Source organism: Vombatus ursinus, unplaced genomic scaffold (assembly GCF_900497805.2).
Source record: "Vombatus ursinus unplaced genomic scaffold, bare-nosed wombat genome assembly UNPS02014662.1, whole genome shotgun sequence".
NCBI lineage: Eukaryota > Metazoa > Chordata > Mammalia > Diprotodontia > Vombatidae > Vombatus > Vombatus ursinus.
This window is the reverse complement of record NW_020954440.1, coordinates 1,291,689-1,313,906: the sequence shown is the minus strand read 5'-3', so window position 1 is coordinate 1,313,906 and position 22,218 is coordinate 1,291,689. Positions and strand designations below refer to the sequence as shown.

Here is a 22,218-nt window from a genome sequence, read left to right as displayed (position 1 = left end):
TTCAAATCATCACATATAAAAATTATTGATAGAAGGTTGGGCTTACCAAGTGCAGAGGCTGGGTAGCTTCTTACCTCATACTGCCCTGACCTATCTATCCCCTTTTCCCCTCTCCCCACAGCTGCAGAGCCTGGCTGTAGAGGTGGTTGAGTCAGGGATTTGGGGAGTAGGGAGAAAACAGGAACTGCTCCTTGTGTGGGAGGGCCTAAGGACTGGGAGTGCTGGGAGGTTGTAGTGTCCAGCACCTGAATTAAAGGTGGGGAGGCCATTGAGAAGGGTGCTTTGGTGGACAAGGAGGAGGGTCCCTGAGGAACCTATGAGTTTCCTGGTAGGAGTTGCTTGGCTTCAGGCAACCTGGAGCTTCTACTCTTGAAGAACTCATGTTCTAATGGGGGAAAAACATGTAAATAATCATGTACATACAAGATATAGAAAGAGTAGATTGAAAGCAATCTGAAGGGAGGACACTGGGAAGGGAGTGATGATGGTGGGAGACCAGGAAAGTCAAGGCAAGGCAAATCAACATGCATTTATTTACTATGAGCCAGGCTATGTGTGAAGTAGATACAATTGCAAAAAAAATAGATAGTCTCTGCCCTCAAGAAGCTTACATTTTAGGGGAAAAAGAATACATAAAAAGGAGCTGAAAAGAGGTGACAAGAAGGAAAGATACTCAGGAAGGGTTATGGTGGTGAAGTCCAAAGAATGAAGCATGTCTGCTCTGGGCCTTCCTCAAAATGGAGATTTCTGGAGGAGCTCGCCAAATGGAAGAAAGGGACTACAGGAGTGGACAAAGAAGGCCCCTGAAGCATGGCGGCACCTCTTCCCACAATCCTCTGAATTCATCATATTTATCATTTCTTACAGTTCTGCTCCACGTATTCCATGACTTTCATTCAGTTCCATAGAATGCCATGACATTCATGTACTACTTTTTGTTTCCCCATTCCCTGATCAATGGGCATATACTTTGTTTCTTGTTTTTCACTACCATAAAAAGTGCTGCTATCAATATTTTGATGTTCCTGGAGCCTTTCTTTTTGTCTTTGGCCTTTTGGCCCAGAGCAGATATGCTTCTTTGCCGTGGCATGAACAAACTCCTTTTAACTTTCACTTCCTGAGTTTGCTTCATTTAATTGGGGAAGGCCTGAGCAAGGATTTCTTTTAACAAGGGTGTGGGCCTAGAAAATTTCTAGATTTAAAGAGTGGATATTTTAGTCACTCTTCCCAAAATTTCAAGTGCTCCAACTATATGTTAAAAATTTATGGAAGGATTCCCAAAGAATAAAGGGCCATTATGGAGTTGTTGTTTAGTTATTTTTCAGTCATGTCTGATTCTTCATAACCCCTTCTGAGATTTTCTTTTTAAGGATACTGGAGTGGTTTTCAGCTCATTTTACAGATGAGGAAACTCAGGCAAACAGAGTTAAGTGGCTTGCCCAGGGTCACACAGGTAGTAAGTGTGTGAGGCTGGATTTGAACTCAGAAAGATGCACACAGTGTTCCTGATTCCAGGCCCAGCTTTCTATCCACTGTACCACCTAGCTGCCCTCCATTAGGGAATAATCACTTGGGAAAAACTGTCTGGAGGGAATTGACTGAGGGAATTGAAGGAAATCTCTCAAGATATCTCTCTAACCCTAGCTCTGATGCCTTGTCAATTAGAATGATAACAAAATAGTAGTAGTAGTAGTAGTACTAGAAGTAGTAGTAGTAATAGTAGCAGTAGTAGTAGTAGTAGTAGTAGCAGGAGCAGCAGCAAGTATTTCTATAGCACTTTAAGATTTACAAGTGCTTCAAACATCTCATTTGATTTGGACCTCAGTTTCCTCATTAACAACCACAACAACAGTAGTAATAGTTATTTTAGCACTACTAAGAACTGTGATTTGTTTAGTGGGGTATTAAGCTCACCAACAGCCCTGTCTGTGCCTTAGTTGACAATCCTCATGAAATGCTAAGGCTGATGGCTAGTCACATAGTGACATTCATGCCCACTAGAGGGGTTGCCATTAGACTGTAAACAGGTGCTCCTGTCCTATCCCGGGGAGCGACAGAATGCCAGCCAAAGGATAACCTCCGTTGCTGGCTCTGATGATCAGGGTAGAAATTGGATGCCTTGGAGGGGACAAGTGAGTTAGGGTGGCAGCATCTGGTGTTGCTTTTGCAGAGAACCTATTGTCCATGAAAAATGGTTCCTCACTGCCAACCTCTGTGGTCTCAAAATGGGTGTGGCAACATCTGCCTCTCTTGCTTTCCCATCTGATCTGCTGAAATGTTATCTGTCTCACCTAATAGTTTATTTTGGCATCATGACAAAATAGAGTCACAATTCAGTCACTGTGGGACCTTGGATAAATCACTTTTGCTACTCCGAATCTCAGTTGCTCATCTCTAAAATGGATGTGATGGTATGTGTCCTGATATCTTCACAGGGTTGTTTTGAGGAAAGTGCATTGAAACACTTAACTGCTTCTATACATTTGGCAGCTAGGTGGCACAGTGGAGGGAGTGCTTAGACTTGAAAAGACCTGATTTCAAATCCTGCCTCAGATACTTCTTGACTATATGATTGGGCAAGTCACCTAACCTCTCTTAACCTCAATTTCCTAATCTATAAAATGGGGATAATAAAAGTACCTACGTCCTCCATCACAGAGTTGTTGTGAGGATAAAAAAGATGACACATGTAAAGTGCTTTGCAAACCTTAACATTTCCTATAAATGCTTATTATTATTATTTTCCAAAGGATTTCTCTATGAACTTCTGTCAGTCACTGTGTGCATCTGCCAGGACACCTGAACCCATCTAGTGTGGGCATCCTGCCATTTGCTCAACTCCTGCATGTACCTTCTTTCACCCTACCTCACCTTCCCGTACTGTTCTTGTTCTGGAACTAATACTTAAATCAATATTAACTTTGCTTCTAGGGAAAGCCTGACCACCTGTTGCCCCTTATAAGACTTCACTCCCAATGTCTCTAACTGCCTACGCTGACACTCTTCTCTTTCTGTGTTGTGTCCATCTTTAAAAACAGGCACATTAAGGCTGGAGCCATGGTGAAGTTCTGAGTTTGTCTAGATATTTTGGGAAGCAATTTGGAACCATGACCAAAAAGTCACCTAACTGTGTAGAACCGTTAACCCACTGATAAAAATACCAATTATGCCCCAAACATATCAAAGAAAGAAAAAGAACCCATATATACAAAAACATTTATAGAAGCTCTTTTTGGGTTGGCAAAGAAGTACAAACCAAGGTGTTGGCCATCTATTGGAGATTAGATGAGCAAATTATGACTTATAAATAAATGTGATGGACTACCATTGGACCTGCAGAACTGATGAAATGGTCGGCTCCAGAGAAACCTGGGAAAACCTGTATGAACTGATGTTCAGTGAGGTAAGCAAAACCAAAACAATTCGTACAATAACAGCATTGTCAAGAAAAAACAACTTTCAAAAAGTAAAAGAACTCTGAGCAATACCATAGACCACAATAGCATAAACCATAATTCTAGAAAACTGATGCTGACGGTGTGCTACTCCACCCCTGACAGAAAGGTGATGGACCCTAGATACCAAACGACACAGATTTTCAGACACAGCCAATGTAATCATTCGTTTTGCTTGACCATGCATATTTATTATAATGGTTTTGTTTTTCTTTTCTTTTCTTACAATTAGAGGCGGGGTGAGATGAGAAGAAGAACATGGTTAGGGCAGCAAAAAGAAAAAAAGCAAAAGAAAGAGCATCATTGAAAGATCTTTTAAAAAAATGTACTGAAGAGAGCAGAAGGAAGGGTAGGGTCATAAGAACAATCACGAAGAAGCAAGACAGCTTTGAACATTACATCTTGAATTTATTACACATTGAAAAGTAAGGCAAGTTGTACAAAATAGAGACGTGCAGTTTTGTATCCATATTATGCTATGGATGTGGACATTTCCATATTGTTTGCTGTTTGTTAAGATCAAAAGTTTCCAAAAAAACAACAACAAACAAATCAAAATTCAAATAGGGGAGATAAAATGTAATGCAAAATGTATGCAGAACAAATAGAAGGTAATCTAAGAGGAAAAGGCACTGGCGGGGGATGGAGGGAGAACTAGGAGAAATCTCCTGTAGAAGATAAAACTTGCACTCACTTCTAAGAGAAGCCAGGGAAGTTAGGAGGTGGAGAGTGGAAGGGAGAGCATTCCAGGCATGGCAGCCAGCCAGAGAAGTGGCTAGGAGTTAGTTTGAAGTGTGAGCAGTATTGAACTACATAAAAATAGGCTTGCTAAATTGAGGGCAATCATCCTGCGTATTCAAAAGTTGACCCCAATGGATGCTATCTCTAGTGGTTGTGCTTAAAGTAGAGGAGGGGAGGCTGGGCTTGGGAGTACTTCTTATATTCTCTGCTAGGCATGGGTTTAGGAAAGGCTGAGGCTGGTGAATCACTTGAGCCTGGGAATTCTGAACTGCAGTAGCACTAAAGCCGATCAGCCTTCCGAACTACTTTTGACTTCTGAGACCAGGAGGCTACTAAGGTGCTGAAGAAGGGACAAACTGACCCAGGTTGGAAATGGAGCAAGTCAAGGCTTCTGTGCGTATCAGCCATGGGGCTGGGACCGTGAGTAGCAGTTGCATTTCTAGCCTGGATGAGATAGGGACACCCTGGTCTCAAAATAAAATATAATAAAATACAAATGGAGTGCACAACTCAAGACTGACATAGCCTGAGTTAGAAATGAGGCAAGTGTTGAAATCTAGTTGGGATGCTTTTCCATTCATGCCAATCACAAGGCATGGCATTGAAATTAAGGTGCCTCACTGCTTTGTGGGAATTCTCATTCATATCTTCTACGTGAAGATAAAAAGGAATCTCATTCTGGTGAAGATATTTCATATATGCCTTCATCATCTCCCCTAACATGCCCCTGCCTTGATATTCTGCCAGGGTATAGGCCATCCTCAATTCACATGTTGGTTCCATCACAGTCCAGGTTATGGGATTCCCCTCAGGATCGAGCAGACAATATCCAGGAAAGTTCTGGATACAACTTTTGATGTATCTCAGGCTCTTCTCATTCTTTCCAAATTTCCACTTGTTGTTCACCAGCTCAGAATAGGAGACATCCAGGAAGGTGGCTTTGAAGTTATGAATTTCACTGCAAAAGAAAATAATAAAAAACAAAGGAAAATATTACTTGCATTACCACTTATTTCCCAAACACATCACATATTTTCCCACTGCTGGGCCTTCTCCACGTTCGTTCTCTCTGACTCCCATGTCCCCCTCTCTTTTCTCTCCAGACCTATCATCTTCCATTGACTTCCTACCATTCTTTTAAGTCTCAATTTGAATGACATCTGCTTTGTAAAGCCTTCCCTGATCCCAATGTGATCTAGTGGAAAGTGGACTGATTTTGTAATGAGAAGACATGAATTAAAATCCTAACTCTCTCACTTACTGGTTGTGTGACTTTGCTCAAGTGACTCTTTGGATCTTGGTTTTTTTTTTCATATCCAAAACTAAGGGGCCATACTAAATGGCCCCTAAGGTTTCAATCTTCCAGCTATAGATCCAGGATCCTTCAACTGAAATTATCTTTTCCTTACCTGATCTCATTGTTCTTTGCTTTTTTGTTATTAATTTACCGTACTTTACCCTATTATATTCATTGGTGCAGAATCATCAGTCTTACTAGGTTGTAAGTTTCCTTAAGGAAATAACCATTTCTGGTTTATTTTTGCATGTCTTACGGTGTCCAGCATGATAACACTACACAGTATTTATTGAACGCCTAGTCAAACTTTCTTTTCAACATGAATCACAACTTAGACATTAAGAGTTGCTTTGAAAACAACATCAGTAAGTGCCTACTATGTGTCAGACATGGTTGTTGGTATGGAGGTACAGATGAAAACAATCTCTGATCTCAAGAGGCTTAAGTAATGCTTCTGCCCACATGAATTTGGCAGTGTCCGAGGGACAGCCTTTTGAAGCTGTGGCTATGAATGAACAAGGAGATGTGACTCCAGATTAGCTGAGAGAACACTGAATCTACTGTCTAGCTGAATGAGAGAGAAGGAATTTCTTCAGATAATTGGAAGACTTCAAAAGACAGACAGGTAGAGGGAAGTGAATAACTGGAGCTTGAAAAGCTTCAGACAGTTTAGATGAAATTGCTCATTCCCCCACCATGTCTTCTGCAATCTTAGATTGTAATAGTGCAGTGACTGCTCGTGGTGAAATGTGAGGTCATTCTCTCTCCTGGTCTGGGAACCAGGGCATTTTTATATTTAGATAGTACACACATACACACACACACACACACACACACACACACACACACACACACACACTTACTTATATTCTATTAAAGCAACCAAAAGTATTCAGCAATAAATTGGCCGAGACAATTTTGTGGGATTCAACTATTTACCATGTTTCTAGTGATGGCACTGTCCAAAATTAGTTGGACTAATCTGAGGTACACTGCCGTTTGCCAGTCCTATTCTTAGCCTCTCTAGATGGTTGGACTTGGCAGAGAGGGAGTTCCCCATGGCCACCCAGGCCTACATCCATGCCACAAGTGGACATGGGATGAGCCCCTTAGTGGGTGACCAGGGGTACTTCATTTCTTGTAAAGCTCCATTTCATGCCACAAACTCCAGATGATGAAATTTAACCTTATGATTATCAATAATCCAGGATATGATATTAGAACAGGAGGCTATACATATTCCTACCTTCTAAACTCTCCGATATTTTGGATACTTGCTTCATAGGATCTGCCAAACCTTCTCTTATTAGAAGCCTTTAACTGCAGAATAGTTTCCGTTGCATAAAGAAACCTCTTGGAGTAATCTATTCGTACTGACTTTGAAGCTGCAACACTCTGTATCTTTTCATTCAAACCCTGTTGGCAACCTGGGAAGACAGGAAGGCAACAAAGACCTTGCTTTAGTTGTCTGCATCTTCTGAAAGAGCACAGTTTAATGTAAATAGTATTGCATTTTTAATCAAACACTGTGGGTTAGAATCCCGGCTCTATTATTTCCTTGCAAAGGGATTATGGGCAAATCCCTTCCTCTCTCTGGGCCTCAGTTTCCCCCTCTGTAAAACAAATAGGTTGGACTAGAAGGTCTTTAAGATCCTCATTAGCCCTAAATCCGTGATCCTATTAAGCCCTCTGATTCTCTCTGGTTCTAAATCCATCACACGATAAGTCAGGACATCGGGACACAGGGCACTCCGGCAAACTGGAGGAATCACAAGTGCCTCAACTGTTTTTTTCCTCCCTAATTCAATATAAGCAAAGATACAAAGTCTGTTTAGTTTAGATTATACTTTCTCTCACATTTAATCCATCTTTACCTTTTGGCAATTGACTCATCCACTCCAGGCCTTGATTCTTTTGCTCCTTCTTTAATGATTTATTTTTCTCTACTTTCTTATCCTTCTCTCCTCCCCCAAGCTAGAAATGTTTTCTGTCTGGTTATTTGCACATAGTAGGTGCTTAATATATTTCTTGGTTGATAAGTGGGTTCTTCCTGCAACAACTATATTCCAGAAGTTGCCAGTCTAGCCACGCTCACTTCCTCATTCCTCTCCTGGCTCTGTTTTTGACTCTCCACATTTCTCCACCTGGCCTCCAGATGGGTACCTTTTCTTTTCCCTTCCCTCTCCTTTTTTGCTTGTATTTGTATCTTCAGAGCTTAGTGCAGTGCCCTCCACATAGTAAGTGCTTAATAAGTACTTTCTGACTCTCTCGTATTTCTCATAGATATTTGTCTATACCCTTCTTGTGCACATAGAATCATAAACTAAAACAATGGTTGATTTGGGAAGGGACCTTCTATAGTCCATTCCATCTAGTCACATCATTTTGAAAAAAAGGAGGAAATGAAGACCTATAGAAGTTAAACGACTTGGTCAAGTTTACAAGACAATTTGAGTGCCGAAGTCAGAACTTGACCTTGGTCAGAGAAGTAGGAAGAAAACTAGGGGAAATCAGGGGAAAGCAAGGGAAGAGAATGGTTAAGAGTGGTCAGATGAAAGCTATGGATGCCAAGTAGGATGCAGACTGAAAATAGGGCATCAGATTTAGTAATTAAGAGATCATTGGTAGCTTTAGTGAGAGCAGTTTCATTTGAGTGGTTGGGTCAGAAGCCAGATTGCAAGTGGTTAAAGAATGGGAGGTAAGGAAATGGAACAAATGAAAGTAGATGACTCTATGAGTTTGGCTACAAAAGGGATGAGATATAGGACATTAGACTGAAGAAGTTCAAGGTCACTCAAAATATTTTTATGGGTGGAAGACACCTGTGCATATCTATGAAGGTTCGAAAAGGAGTCATTGGACAAACAGAACCTGAAAACAGAATAAAGAATAGAAATGATTGATGGGGCAAATTCTGAGAGTAGAAGAAAAAAGAAGGCATCAAGTGCACAAGGATAAGGGTTAATCTTGGTGGGGAAAAGGACTCCCTCTTCCTTGGAGACTGGAATAAAAGATGAGAGAAGAAAGGGTGACGTAAAGGGGTCTTGAGGTACAAAGATGGGGAGAAGAGAAAGCTCAGAGTTGACATGAAAAAATAGTAACAATGGTGGAATCTTAGAGATCATCTACTCCATGCCCTTGATTTTAAGTGATACCAAAGCCTAGAAGTAGGAAGTGTCATTTGGGCTTATACAGTGAGGCAATGACAAAGTCATGAGTAGGGTCCAGGTAAGACATTATGTTATCTTTCTATCAGAACCCTTTTTCAAGAAAGTTACAATATAGTTGAATTTTCACTAAACATGTAGTAAATAAATCTTTGTTTGAATCCCAGCTTTGCCACTTCCAAGTGTGTGACCTTGGGGAAACCATTTCATGTCTTTGGTGAGAGGGGTCCTAGTCCTAAAATAGACATAATAATATCTGTACTCACTAACTCACTAGTATCCTAATTTTTGCTTTAGTTACTTGTCCATCTGTCTTATCTCCTTGCAAGATTGCAAGGTCCTGGAGGGTAGGTACCATGCCATTCTCATCTTTATATACTAAATACTTACAATGTCACCTTTCATACAGTTGTTGCTTGATAAAAATTACCTGATTTTCAAAAATTCCACTTGCTTCTAAGCAGTTACCTTGAATAGTGAGAATATGATCCCAGTTGATGACCTCATTGGATTCCAGTAGCTCTGGCAATCGCTCGGGAGTTTTGGTGAAGATGTGGTAAGTATTTGTGTAATGATCCATGTCATCAGTCATCTCCTGTACAGGAAGGGTTAAAGGAAGTTGGGTATCATTGTCAAAGTCTGTCTCCAAAGAGAAAAAACTTCATAGCAGATTGATTTAGTCAAAGGGTGAAAGCCAAGGGGCAGTTGGAAAGGGCTTGGGTCTCAAGAGGTAGAGGCTTAAATTGGGTGGGTAACTTTTCTACTCATAGATAATGATCCTTCCCTATTTTGATAGATGGTCTTCTTGAGTTAGCGTGATTGAAAAAAAAAATCATCCTGTAGTGGTCAGCTTTCTGATGTTGGGCTGGTCCTCAGATGGCACCATAGGGTTAATACTCAGAACCTTTTGAGCTTGACAGGACCTCCCAGAGTTTGGGCTTCTCAGGAACATCTTTCAAGAACTCTGGCTCATCTTAATACCATCAAGAAACATCAGAATAGATATTTAGTTGTAAATATTGACATATAGGTTAGGTGGTAGCTAGGCAGCATGGTAGAGGGCACTAGATTTGGAGTCAAGAAGAGTTGACTTCAAATCCCACCCCTGACTTTTATTAGCTGGGTGACCCAGGGAAAGACATTGAACCTTTCTCAGCCTAATTTTCCTCATGTGTGAAATGGGCATAATAATAATAATACCTATCTCATAGGACTGTTGTAGCACCAAATGAGATAACATATAGAATACTTTGCAAACCTTAAAGCTTCAAATAAATGCTAGCTATCATCATCATCATCATCATCATCATCATCATTTATATTAAAATTGTATCTTACTCTGGTCCTCCTAACTCATTATTGTTATATTTGTTATCCTAGGCAGGTATTTGGCTAAAAACCAATCATCATCTGATACAGACAGTGTTTTCATCATTGCTTCTTATGGAAAAGGGGAGCTTCAGAAGAAAGAGGTAGATTTTAGAAGTGAACAACTGGTTAAGAAAATAGTGTTTGAGAAAAGGACTCGTATTTCTGACCTATTGATTAAAAGATTAAAATATAGGATTGATGGGCTCTAGAATAAGATAGAATCCTCTTAGTAAGGGTGTATGTGTATGTACATATGTCTGTATGTGTATTTATATAACTGTGTTTACATACATATAGATACACATGGACATATATGAGTATACATGTATACATATATGAGTATACATATATACATATATGAGTATACATGCATACATGCAAAAAGTATATCTGTCTGTCTATCTATACACACATGGGTATATACATACATATATATATATATATAATCTCCAACATATTATAGACTGTGCATTTATGTATTCACACATATACACAGATGTACCAGTAATGCATGTATATATGTGCATGCATATTATATTTTGTGTGCACATACACATGTGTGTATAAATTTGTATAGATACAATCTCATAAACATATACATATGCATTTACTTATAGGTATATACACGTGCATAACTAGATGCATGTATATAGCGCATGTACATATATGCAATGAAATACCTGTGTGTATATTTACTTGGAATCTTGATAATCAGATCAAGAAGTCTTTCCATCTCAAGATTACTTTACATAATCTCCATGATCAGATGTCTTTAAATTAAGAAGGGAGGGAGAGGCATAAAATTAGCCACATTTATCTGCTATCATGGAAATAGCAGGTATGGCATAGGAATAATAGTGATAGGGGGTATGAAATGCAGGAAGGGAACGAGGAGTAAAACCTGAGGATACTGCCGTCTAAAAACAAATATCAGAGAGTCATTGAACTGAACTATCTGTGACACAAAATGTTGTCTTCTAACCCTAATATTCTTCTAGTGATTCTCTTTGACTAAGAATGAGAGAGTATTGCCAAAGAATCAAAATGCATGTGATCCAAAAGGCAATGGAGAGACACCTGGATATGAAAAGCATTTTGTAGTGGCTTACCAGTGATGAATTTATGCACAAGAAATGGCATAATGTGGATGTGTGTGGATGGATATGCATGTATAGATACATATATGTGTATATATGTACACACATGTGTGTATATGTATGTAGGTGTATATCTTAGGCTTATGATTTCAATGGGATATCTATATCTAATCGATATCTATATCCTAGACCTATGATTTCAAAAGGATAGTGAACTACTGATGAGGAAATTCACTCTATCAAGGCAGATTGGCAACTATTTTACAATTTTATGCCTGGGGTTCTGAACATTTAAATGACATGACTTGGGGCAAAAGCCAGTACATGTCCGAGATTCTAACAGTATTTGGACCCAGATTTTCCTGACTCCAAGAACAATCCTCTATGTATTATGCTACATATATTCTTTCTCATCTTTGTTGGTTAATCATTTCAGTCATGTCCAACTTTTCATGACCCCATTTGGGGTTTTCTTGGCAAAGGTACCAGAGCGGTTTGCCATTTATTTGTCCAGCTCATTTTACAGATGAGGAAATTGAGGCAAAAAGAGTGAAGTGACATGCTCAGGGTCACATAGCTAGTAAGTGTCTGAGGCCAGATTTGAACTTGGGAATTTCTGACTCCAGGCCCGGCCCTCTATCCACTGAGCCACCTAGCTACCCTGCTTTCTTATTAAAAATATCTAATAAATGTATGATCAGGAAAAAAGAGATGATTTGGACACATAGTGAAAAGAAGGGATAATGGATGGAAAGCCCAAATATTGTACTGACAACCATGGGGTGTTAAAGCATTTAGAGAAAAGTAGTAGTGTCTTAAAAAGGTCTTTTTAAAAAAGACATCTTTTCTAGATAATTGATGGGACATCATAGGCAACGGTTGACGCTATTGGAGGGAGGATTCATGAAGCTGAGATTATGTATCCCTTGAAGTATGAAAGAAACATTGATGATTTAGCACTTTCAGGGTTTGAGGCTTCCTTTGCTTGTACAGGATTTGGTCAGGCTCACACTTAGAGTTAATGCAATGTAAGAGAGGGGTCTAAAGCACCCCACCCTATTTTAGCATTGATACTTTAACTACCTGATATCATAAGTGTGAAAAGTACTTCAAACTGAAGTAATATTTCTTGAGAATTGTGTTCAGATAGGCTGAGGAAATTTGACTGTACTTCAGAAGTCATTACCAAGCTGGTTAGAACTGGATTGACTCAAAGAGGTGGGGCAAGGATAGCTTTCCAGCACACCTGTGAGGAGGAATCATTTGGGGGAAGGAGAGAGAGGGAGGTCTTTGCCTAGCTTTGACCAGGTCTCCTCCCTACCCCTATCCATTGGCTAGAAAATCTTGGCAGTTTTGAGGGCTCTGGAGAATGTTGGATTTCCCAACTTCTCATGATAGAAATCCCGTGTTCCATTTTCCAGCACATACTAGATAGTCAATGCTTAGAAAACTGAATGGAGTAGTTAAAAAGAGTATTTGGATTCAGAGGGGTTTGAGTCTGACTGATGGTTGTGCCATTTACTACCTGTGTGAATTTGCCCAAGTCACTACCTCTCTATGGGTCTCAGTTTCCCCATCTGGGAAGGGCTAGATGAGATGATCTCTGAGGTTCCTTGCAGCTCTAAACACTTTAATGTTCTTGAGAGACCCTGAAGATGACTGCAAGACATGTTTAAAACAGTGCTACTGATTTTCTTTTTAAAAGAAAAAGACTTTCACAGTCATACCTTGTACTATTTCCAGGATAATGAGATTGATCTAGAATAATTAAAAAAACAAAAAACAAAAAAAAAAATAATGGAGGCTAAAGAATCATCCACTGTTCTTACAAAGGAGAAAGCCAAGTAAATTACTAGAAAAGAGCATGGCAAGAAAGTAAGAGACCAGAATGATTACCTGGTCAAGGTAGCATCCAAGAGGAAGGCTTAATGGCACATTTATAGGAAGTCCTCAGATGTGGGAGGAGAAATACCCAATGAGAGATACTGTCATCAACTCTTACCAAGAATTTAAGAGGTGTTTTAATGGTTCCCCTCCCCCCATCTCTCTATACTTTCTAGAGAAGATCTGATGGGTTTTAGGTGGAAGAAGCATTGTCAGTGGCTCTGGTCTTCAGCCTTCTCTCTCCATCAACTGGCCTCACTCCACTTCCTTAACTTTTGTACAGATTGTCTCTCATACCTGGAATGTTCTCTCTTCTCACCTCTGACTCTTAGAATCCTTTCAAAGTTTCTTTCAAAACTCAGTTCAAGCTGCCATCTTCTACATGAAGTCTTTCCTGATCTCCCCCAGTAATAGTGATCTCCCTTCATATCTCCTTGTCTTCATTTTGAATATATTTGATATCTACTTACATATGCAAGTTATCTATCTCAATAGAATGGAAGCTCCTTGAAGTCAGGAGCTTTTCTCATTTCTGTGTTTGTATTCCCAGTGCCCAACACGTAACAGTTGGATAATAAAAGCTTGTCAATTGCTTGATCTTACCTCTTTCTGAGGCCGGGTAATGACGGTTTGATACTCAGGCCAGGAGTCCACTAGAACCTCCAAGTTGAAAGGGTTTCCCTGATTTATGTGGAAAATGGAGCCATACACCTGCAGTAAGAAGACAGAGGTAGGTGAGGCTGGAGAAGCTTCATCATTTCATCAAAGTTGTCAAAGTAAAGTGGAAGTGGGACGTGTGGATAAGGAAGATGATAGCACCATTCCAAGGCCAATTGTGGTTTCAGCAACAAATGGAGACATTGATGCTTGTATTTATTCATATTCTACTAATATCTCAGAAAATAACATTTTTCGTTTTCTCTTCCTCCTTCCCACCATTCTACATGTACTGCAGATTTCTTAGTAAGAGCCTGGAATTTCTACATGGGATGAAGATGTCTCATCTACATGATGTCTACACCTGTGATGTAGGAGAATATTGGTAATAACAATAGCCTCCATTTCCATAGCTCTTGTGTGTTCAGTTAACCCCAAAAGGCTTATTTCTTGGAGAGGGTATGCAGATAGATGCTAAGTTGGGCTCAGGTTTGAAGAGAAGTAAGAGACTGGGCTGTGTTGTATTTGAGAATTTGCCCAGCATGTTAAGTGGTGCTAAGCTACTCCCTGATACATAAACTCATCTCTTTATTTGTTGCTATATTTATGCGGGTCTAATGTGTCTCCTGGGCTTCAGTTCTTTATTGTCAACTACTGCTGGAGATTACTACTTGAATATCCCATCAACATGGGCCAAACAAAACTGAACTTCCACCCTAATCCCAGTTCCTCTCCAAACTTCACTATTTTTGTAAAGGGTACTACCAGCGTCCTTGTCCCCGGTTTTATAATATGCGTTATCTTCTCTCTTCCACACCACCCGTATCCAATCAACTGTAGATCCTATCCATTCTACCCATAGATTCCATTCATTTCTCCAGTCAGTCTACTATCCTCATTCATCTATCACATGAACTATTGTAATAGGCTCCAAACTGGTCTCCCCGCCATCGGCTTCCCTCTCTCCAAGCCATCCTCCATATAGATGCTAAAATCATCAGGCTGCTTCACTCCCCTGTCCGGTTATTTCAGTGGCTCCCCATTGAAGATCAATCCAAACTACTCAGCCTGGCATTTGCAGCCTTCTACAATACTGCTCCAAGTGCCTCTCCATCACTATTTCACATGAGTCCTCTTCTTTCAGCATTCCTTCCAGAGAAGCATCTTGGCTGGCCTTGGAATCAGGGTCACAGATTCAAGTCCTGATTCTCACACTTGCTAGCTAGGAGACCTTAAAGCCACTTAAACTCCCAGTAATCCAGGGAATCCTGTAAAACAATAAGTTACAGACCCAAACCACATTGGCAGAAGATGTTTCCACATTGGGAATTCCCTATACCGATGAAATCACAGGTATGGACCCCTAAAACTATGTTCCAGACAATTTGGATTACTTGCTGTTCCTTAAATTAGGAATTCATTTTTTATCTTCTGTACCTTTGCATGTGTCATCCTACATCTGTTGAAAGACCTCCTTTTTCTCCTAAGCTTCTGAGAATCTTTGTCTTCCTTTAAAGGTTATTTTAAATGCTTACTCCCCCAAGCCATCTTTACTAATCCTCTAAACTATTCTCTATCTGCCTCTGATTCTCTGTCTCTGTCTCTTTGTGTCTCTGACTGCCGTCTCTCTCCCTCCCAAATTTATTTCATGTTTACTTTTCTGTACCCCACAAGTACAATACATGCTATATTTTCTTAGCAGAATGTAAACTTCTAAAAGGCTAGGATTGTTTCATTTTTGTTTTTGTAACATCAGAGCCTAGCATAGCATCTGATATGTAGTAGATTTTTAAATAAATGTTTGTTGAATTGAAAAAAAAGTAACATTTTCTTCTAATGATGCTACGTGGCTATAAATTGAGCATTATAAAAAATCGTGGGTGAACTGAAAGGCACTAGAAAGAGCGACTATTATAAATAAGCAAATAAGCAGCAGCACGTTTCCAATGATACCATGAATGCAAAAGGAAACCTTTAGGAAATAGATTGGAAAAGGAAGTGGGTCACTTAGGTATTGAAGGCCACTAGATGGTGCAATAGATTGGGTAGGACTTTGAATCAGGATGTCCTAAGCTTAAATCCTTCCTCACACACTAACTGTATGATACTGGATAAGCCGTATAATTTCTGTCTGCCTCAGTTTCCTCAATTTAAAAATAAAAATTATAATAAAATCCACATTTACAGGATCCTTGTGAAGATCAGATGAGATCGCATGTGTAAAGTGCTTTGCCAAAGCTCTATTCATGCTCCCATTAGTATGAGTGAAGGATAACAGGAGGAAAGCCCCAGTTCTTCATATGCCCTTGAAATGTTAAAAGGTCTTTTAGCATGTTGAGTAAATTGTCTCTGGAGGTTTTATGACATGACATACACAAGAATTCTGGGGGAAAGCGGCCATGAGTGAAAGCATCTGCGCTGTCAGAGGGGTGGATAGAAGAGTGCTAGTGTGAGGAGATGAAAAGGGATGGGATGGAACAACGGAAAGGGCAAAATGTCACTTGGCAGAAGAGGAAACTGAGGCTCAGAGATAGGAAGTGGATCTGCCTGCTGTCAAGAGTAGTTACTCTAGGCCCACATTCCTCTACTTCCTGCTTGGCTGCAGGGAGTCATCAGGGATGGCCACATCTCCTTTTGACTCCGGCAGCTTCCACCCCTACTCACCTTCAGGGACTCTGGGATGCTCTTGGCCAGGGATCGGTGTAGGGTCTGCAGCATGCGTCCCTCTTGCAGCAGAAGCATTTTTGTGGCACTGCCCACCTCTTTGCCCTTCAAACCGAAACATAGGGAATAAAAGGAGGTAAGGAATCAAAGGGATTTCTCAAGAAGGCGAGAAAGTAGAAAGAAAGTGAGTGAGGGGTGACACCTGACCCAGAGCCTGAAGCTGACTTAGTCATTTTTGATCTGACTTGACTTGGAGGCAAAGTATTAGGTCCTACAGGATTCGGTTACTTAGGTACCCAGGGAAGGGAAATGCACTTTTTCAGTGATTTCCCTTAGGATGCCCTTTGGTATCATGGAAGTCTGAGGGTTGCCATAGGACTAGCAGCTGCCTTTGACAGTGTGGGGAGTGAGATCACCAGAGTGAGTGAGTTCCAAGTCACTTCCCCTCTAAGTAGTACACAAAACCCCAGGAGCAAAAATTGCCTGATAAGAAAGGATATTACCCGAAGGCGGTCTGTGCCCGGGGTTTCTACACCCAGACCATCGCTTGGATACTTACCCTTCCTGGTCTTCGGACGTCTCCGGCCCCTCCGAGGGTGGAGGGGAATGACTAGACAGAACACCCGAGTTGGCAGCTGCACACGATTTATTGGTTACATGCTCTCCTGCCTCCCAAGGTCCCGGCTCCTCTCCGGCTCCGACTCGACTCCTCCCCGACACCCCGGAGCCCTGCTCTTATATGCCCTGACTCTGTTCCTCCCCGTGGGTGGAACTTGCCCGAGCTCCTCCCATGTTCCTCCCCGTAGGTGGAGCCCTGTGCTGTTACTGAGGCGTTCCCAGTACCTCCGAGGAGGCAGGTGTAGCACCTCCAGGCATCTCACTACCCCACAGGAGGCCATGGTCCAGAGCTGGGCCCTAATAACTCCCCCTTTTTGTTTACAGAGGTGAGGTCCTCTGGGCAGGGTGGTCCCTCGGGGTCCAGATAAGAGCACGAAGGTCGGCCTTGGCGTCAAGGATGGCGCGGCGCAGCATAGAACAAATGCAGCGCAACAGGCAGGGCAGGAAAAGGCAGAGGAGGATGAGGAAAGCCAAGGGCCCCAGGAAGGCAGTGAGCCATTGGAAGCTCACAAGGTCCTCAAGCCACTGGGTCAAGTCCTTGGCCTCCTTGGCACGGTCCTCCCCAAAGTGTGCAGAGATGTTGTGTATGCGCTGGAGGCATTTTCGGCAAGAAGCACCTCTTGGAGGGGTGCCCTCACCTTTGGCCAATCGCCAGCGAAGTGGGTGTCCTTAGTAGCGTTAACCCGAAGCGGGGTAACACAGAGAGGCGCATACTTGTAATGACATTGGAGTTGCAGATAGAGTTGGGTGAGCTGCAGTTCATCACCTATCCATAGCACAGTCTGTTCTAAGGCTGCCAGTCTAGAATTACCACAGTTATCCAAGTACTGATAAATGCACGCATCCCCGGAGCCCCCACCCACAGGGGGAAGGAGGCCCAGGTCAGCGCTCGTCAGCAGGAGGCAGTCTTCTGCCTCTCCGCTCTCGGCCGTCTGCGTCCTTGGCTGCCGCGCTTCTGCTTCCTTTCTTTCCGCTTCTTGGATCTCCGCAGTCCATCTGGTGGGGACCCAGATGCCTCGTCCCTCTGTTTCACCATCTGGCAGAACACACAAATGACCCTGCCCCCTCACTGTGACAGTACCTGGACCCTGCCACTGACCCTCTGGGTTTTTCCACATCACCCGTGCTCCTGTTAAGCAGGTTTTCGGGGATGCTTGATGTGGTTTATGGGCGTATTTATGGTGTGGATGGCTCATGGGTACCTTAGTCCCTGCATAGAAGCGCAGAACCGGGGTAGTGTGGTCATCCCTGAACTGCAGGAAGTTATGGGTGTAGACGGCCTGTGCCAGCTGTCCCTGCATAAGGCGACCGCCAACTCCCCCTTTTTGTTTAAGAAGGAGAGTTTTCAAAGTGCGGTTGGCCCTTTCAACGATGGCCTGGCCAGTGGGGTTATAGGGGATGCCAGTGACGTGAGTGATAGCAAATTCCTGGCAGAACAGCGCAAAGGCCCGTGAGGTGTATGCGGGCCCATTGTCGGTTTTTATGGCGCTGGGAACCCCACAATGTGCAAAACTGCAGAGAAGATGGGTGGTTACGTGGCGGGCTGCTTCACCGGGTTGTACGGTTGCAAAGAGAAAGCCCGAGTAGGTGTCTATAGAGACATGTATGAGGGCACGGCCAAGGTGGGTGACGTCCATTTGCCACAGGGCGTTAGGCTTATCCCCCTGAGGGTTGACGGCTATGTCCCTCGGAGGAGGACGAAAAGGGGCATGCCCAACGCACCGTTTTACTATCTGCCGTGCTTCCTCCTTAGTAAGGCCATGCAGGTGACGCAAGGACTGGGCGGATAAATGGTATTTCGCATGTGTGTTACAGGCCTCGGTCTGCAAAGGGCATAATAAAGCACGATCTGCTACGTCATTGCCCTGGAAAATAGGGCCGATGGTAGACGTGTGGGAACGAACATGCAACACATAGATAGGAAAGGGACGACAAAACGAGAGCTTGGACTCTCGCTAGCTGAGAAGCAATAGGACTAGAGCGGACGTTGATGAGCGCGTTAGGGAGGTCGCGAAGCACATTGGCACAGTAAAGACTGTCAGTTATAAGGTTAAAGGGCTCTAACGGTAGAAGCTTCAGAGCCATGGCAATAACAAAAAGCTCGTTCCTCCGCGCAGAGGAGTACTCGGTATCGTAGACCTGCAGGATGCGCTTCTCAGGGATATATACAGCGACTCGCTGAGCCTTTGTAGCATCCGAGAAGACGATTGGACCGTCAACAGGTTCTGTGGTGATAGAGCGGTGAGGAGGGCGTAAAGAGAGCGCCTCCCAACCACGAAGCACAGGAGGTAGTGGAAGAGAGATAAGCTCACAGGTGGTGAGAATGGCTGCTCACTCCGGGCTGGAGTCTGTGAAGTAGCATAGCGAAGCTTCTGAAGCAGGTATGTTGAGAAATGGGTAGCAGCCAAAGATCTGCATACAGCGATCCTTAAGGGTTGTAAGAAATTGTGCCAACAGGTGGTGCTTGTCAGGGAGACTCCTTTTACTCCTTTCTGCGTAGAGCCACTCTAGGACCCCATGCTTCTGATACAGGCAACCAATGTAAGTGGCGTTAGATAGAACCGCTGCGTAAATCGGTTCCGTCCTGTCAACCTGCACTATGGTGGCGGTACACCTCTGTAAGATACTTTTTATGGCCTGTCTTGTGGCCAGGGTCCACCGCTGGGGAGAAGTGAGCAAGGAGTCTCCTTTTAGAATGTCATATAGGGGATACATGTCCGAATCAGGGATAGGCACAGTGGATTGCATCCATTGTATAGACCCTATCAATTTTTGGAAGTCATTAAGGGTAGTACATTTCTTTAGGTCCACTTCCAGTGCCCGGCGAGAAATACGGCCGTCATTAAGTGTATGGCTGAGGTATTGAAAAGGATCGGCATCCTGGATTTTATGGGGGGCCACCTGGAGGCCCTGAGACTGCAAAGTGTCTAGAACGTCTTTGGTCAGGTTCTCAAGGGCGTTGGGGTCTTGTGTGGCCATAAGGATGTCATCCATGTAATGGAGGATGATTGCTGTGGGGTATTTCTTCCACAAGGGCTACAATATGGCAGCAACAAAGGCTTGGCACATGGTTGGACTGTTTGCCATGCCCTGTGGTAGGACTGTGAATTGGTATCTTAAAGATGGATTCTGGAAATTAATTGAGGGAACGGTAAAAGCAAATTTCTCTCTATCCTCAGGATGTAGGGGAATACTATAGAAACAGTCTTTGATATCAATGATCTTAATGAACGATCCCTTCAGAATGAATGAGGGTGTAGGTAGTCCTGTTTGCAGGGGGCCCATGGGGACCATGCATTTGTTCACCGCCCTCAAATCGACGAGCATTCTCCAAGTTCCTGCTTTCTTTTTTATTACAAATATAGGAGAATTGTAGGGGCTGGTTGTGGGTTCTATTTTTTGCTGAACAAGTAGCTCATTAACAAGGTCCTGAAGAGCAGTGAGCTTCTCTACCGATAGGGGCCACTGCTCAACCCACACAGGTGAGTGGGTTTTCCAGTTTATTTTACAGCTCACCATGGCGGTGGCCCCGAGCAGTTTGTTGCCAAATGTTCAAGAGTTGTAAGATATAAATGCAATTGTTCTAACAAGTCTCTTCCCCATAAAGCGGAACTTAAGCCAGAGATCTGCAAGGGTTGGAGAAAACCTTCCTGATTTTCATAGCGCCAGGCTAGGCGGCGCTCTGCTTTCTGGGCTTGTTGGTGGCCGCCCACACCGAGTACGGGGGTGGAGAACCGTGGCACGGGCCAGGACGAGTCCCATTGGGCGTCGTCTATAACTGACACGTCGGCCCCAGTATCTACCATGCCCCTCACTGGCCGTCCCTCTACTTCTATAATTAACATGGGACGTTGTCGCCCCACCTCAGAACACCAATTGACTTGAGGGATGTATTTCCCCTCCCCCTGGGGAAGGGGTATGCCTCTGCCGACCACCTGTCCCAGTGTTAAGGGAACAGGGTAACTATGAGGGTTGGTAAGATAAATGGTGGTACCTCCCGGTGGGAGCACTTGGGTATGAGTTATGAAGGGAGAATAGCCTGAAGGGCCTATTACCAACCGAGGGCAAGAGGCAGCGGGGATCTCGATTGGACTCGTAGTCCAAGGCTCGATAACTTCCTCTTTCCCTTTCCCTCCTACTGATGACCGGGCAGAGCAGGTTAGGACCTCAGTTGTTGGAGTTCCTGCTGGTATGCCTGCTAGAAGTTGGAGGGAGGAGCCTGCGGACCCGCCCCGTTTACGGGGTTCACCTCAACAGGGAAAACCTTCATTCCGTGGCCCCCATGGGGAGGGCCCCGCTTCCCGTTTCCCGACCCAATGTTGGTTCCCTTTTGTCTACATTATTTTGCTATGTGGCTGGCCTTTCCACAGTAGAAGCATGTAGGCTGGCTGTTTGGGCTTCTTTTGGCAAGTCTACACTGGGCTTTAAAGTGACCTGCCTTCCCACAATTGTAACAAACCTTGGAATTCCTCTGGCCTTGCATGCCTTGCGAGATGCCCTGCGCAATAGCCATAGCCATAGCCTGATATTCCCTGTTTTTGGAGGGGGTTTCCAAGAGCCTCTCTACCAGCTCTTCCAAAGTAGGAGAAGGGCCTAAGCCTGTGAGGGCCGAGAGATATTCTGGTCTTAGGCCTTTCTTCACCAGCTGGGGTATGAGCATAGTCGCTCCTGGGGAGTGGCCCAGGATGCGTTGCACAAGGAGCTGGACTCTGCTGACAAAATCAGCGGGGTTCTCATTCGGGCGTTGTTTAAGCCCTACTAGTTTTTCCCTTTCTGATCCCTGGGTTTCTATCTTCCCGAATGCCCATAGGTGGCATTCCTGTATTGCAGCAAATACTTGGGGGTCGTAAAGGACCTGGTCACTTGGTTTTTTCCATCTACCTGTACCTGTGATAATCTCTATACCTTCCTCTGTATTGACTACATTTTTCTCTTCCACCCAAGTTTCTGCTTCTCGCTTGACTAAGGCTGATAGTGCTACTGCTTGACCTGGGGAGAGAACCGTGCCGGCGACTTCTCTCCAATCAAATGGAGTCCACGGCCAAGTAGCTATGGCATTAGCCAGCAAATGTTTTACATGGGGTGAGGAGGGGCCGTATTTTGAGACGGCATCCTTCAGTTCCTTGAACAGCTTAAAGGGAACTGGTTTGTGGTGCCGAGCGCCGTCCCCCCCAGGCCCATCATCCACAAGGACAGGATATAACGAGGGCTTTCGATCCCAATCCTCTCAGCTAACATCTTCCCCTTCCTCAATAGCTGCTTTCAAA

General features: G+C 43.3%; 1 protein-coding gene across 1 annotated transcript; it reads right to left on the bottom strand.

The window, feature by feature from the left end:
- Positions 1-3,620: 3,620 nt before the first annotated feature.
- LOC114042636 (glycine N-acyltransferase-like protein 1) lies at positions 3,621-17,296 on the bottom strand. Its single transcript, XM_027861327.1, has 6 exons — positions 16,893-17,296; positions 16,334-16,438; positions 13,616-13,723; positions 9,129-9,255; positions 6,740-6,920; positions 3,621-5,154 (listed from the first exon to the last, which is right to left on the bottom strand). Exons 2-6 carry the CDS (start codon positions 16,409-16,411, stop codon positions 4,728-4,730), a joined length of 921 nt encoding a protein of 306 aa, XP_027717128.1. The 5' UTR covers positions 16,412-16,438; positions 16,893-17,296; the 3' UTR covers positions 3,621-4,727.
- Positions 17,297-22,218: the final 4,922 nt, after the last annotated feature.

What these genes read in the sequence shown, in the direction of transcription:
- LOC114042636 (XM_027861327.1), bottom strand. Translation starts at nt 16,411, where the DNA reads ATGCTTCTGCTGCAAGAGGGACGCATGCTGCAGACCCTACACCGATCC. An exon ending in TTACCCGGCCTCAGAAAGAG is followed by an intron (nt 9,256 to 13,615) that starts GTAAGATCAAGC and finishes CTTCCTGTACAG; the next exon opens with GAGATGACTGATGACATGGA. An exon ending in TCATATTCTCACTATTCAAG is followed by an intron (nt 6,921 to 9,128) that starts GTAACTGCTTAG and finishes CTGTCTTCCCAG; the next exon opens with GTTGCCAACAGGGTTTGAAT.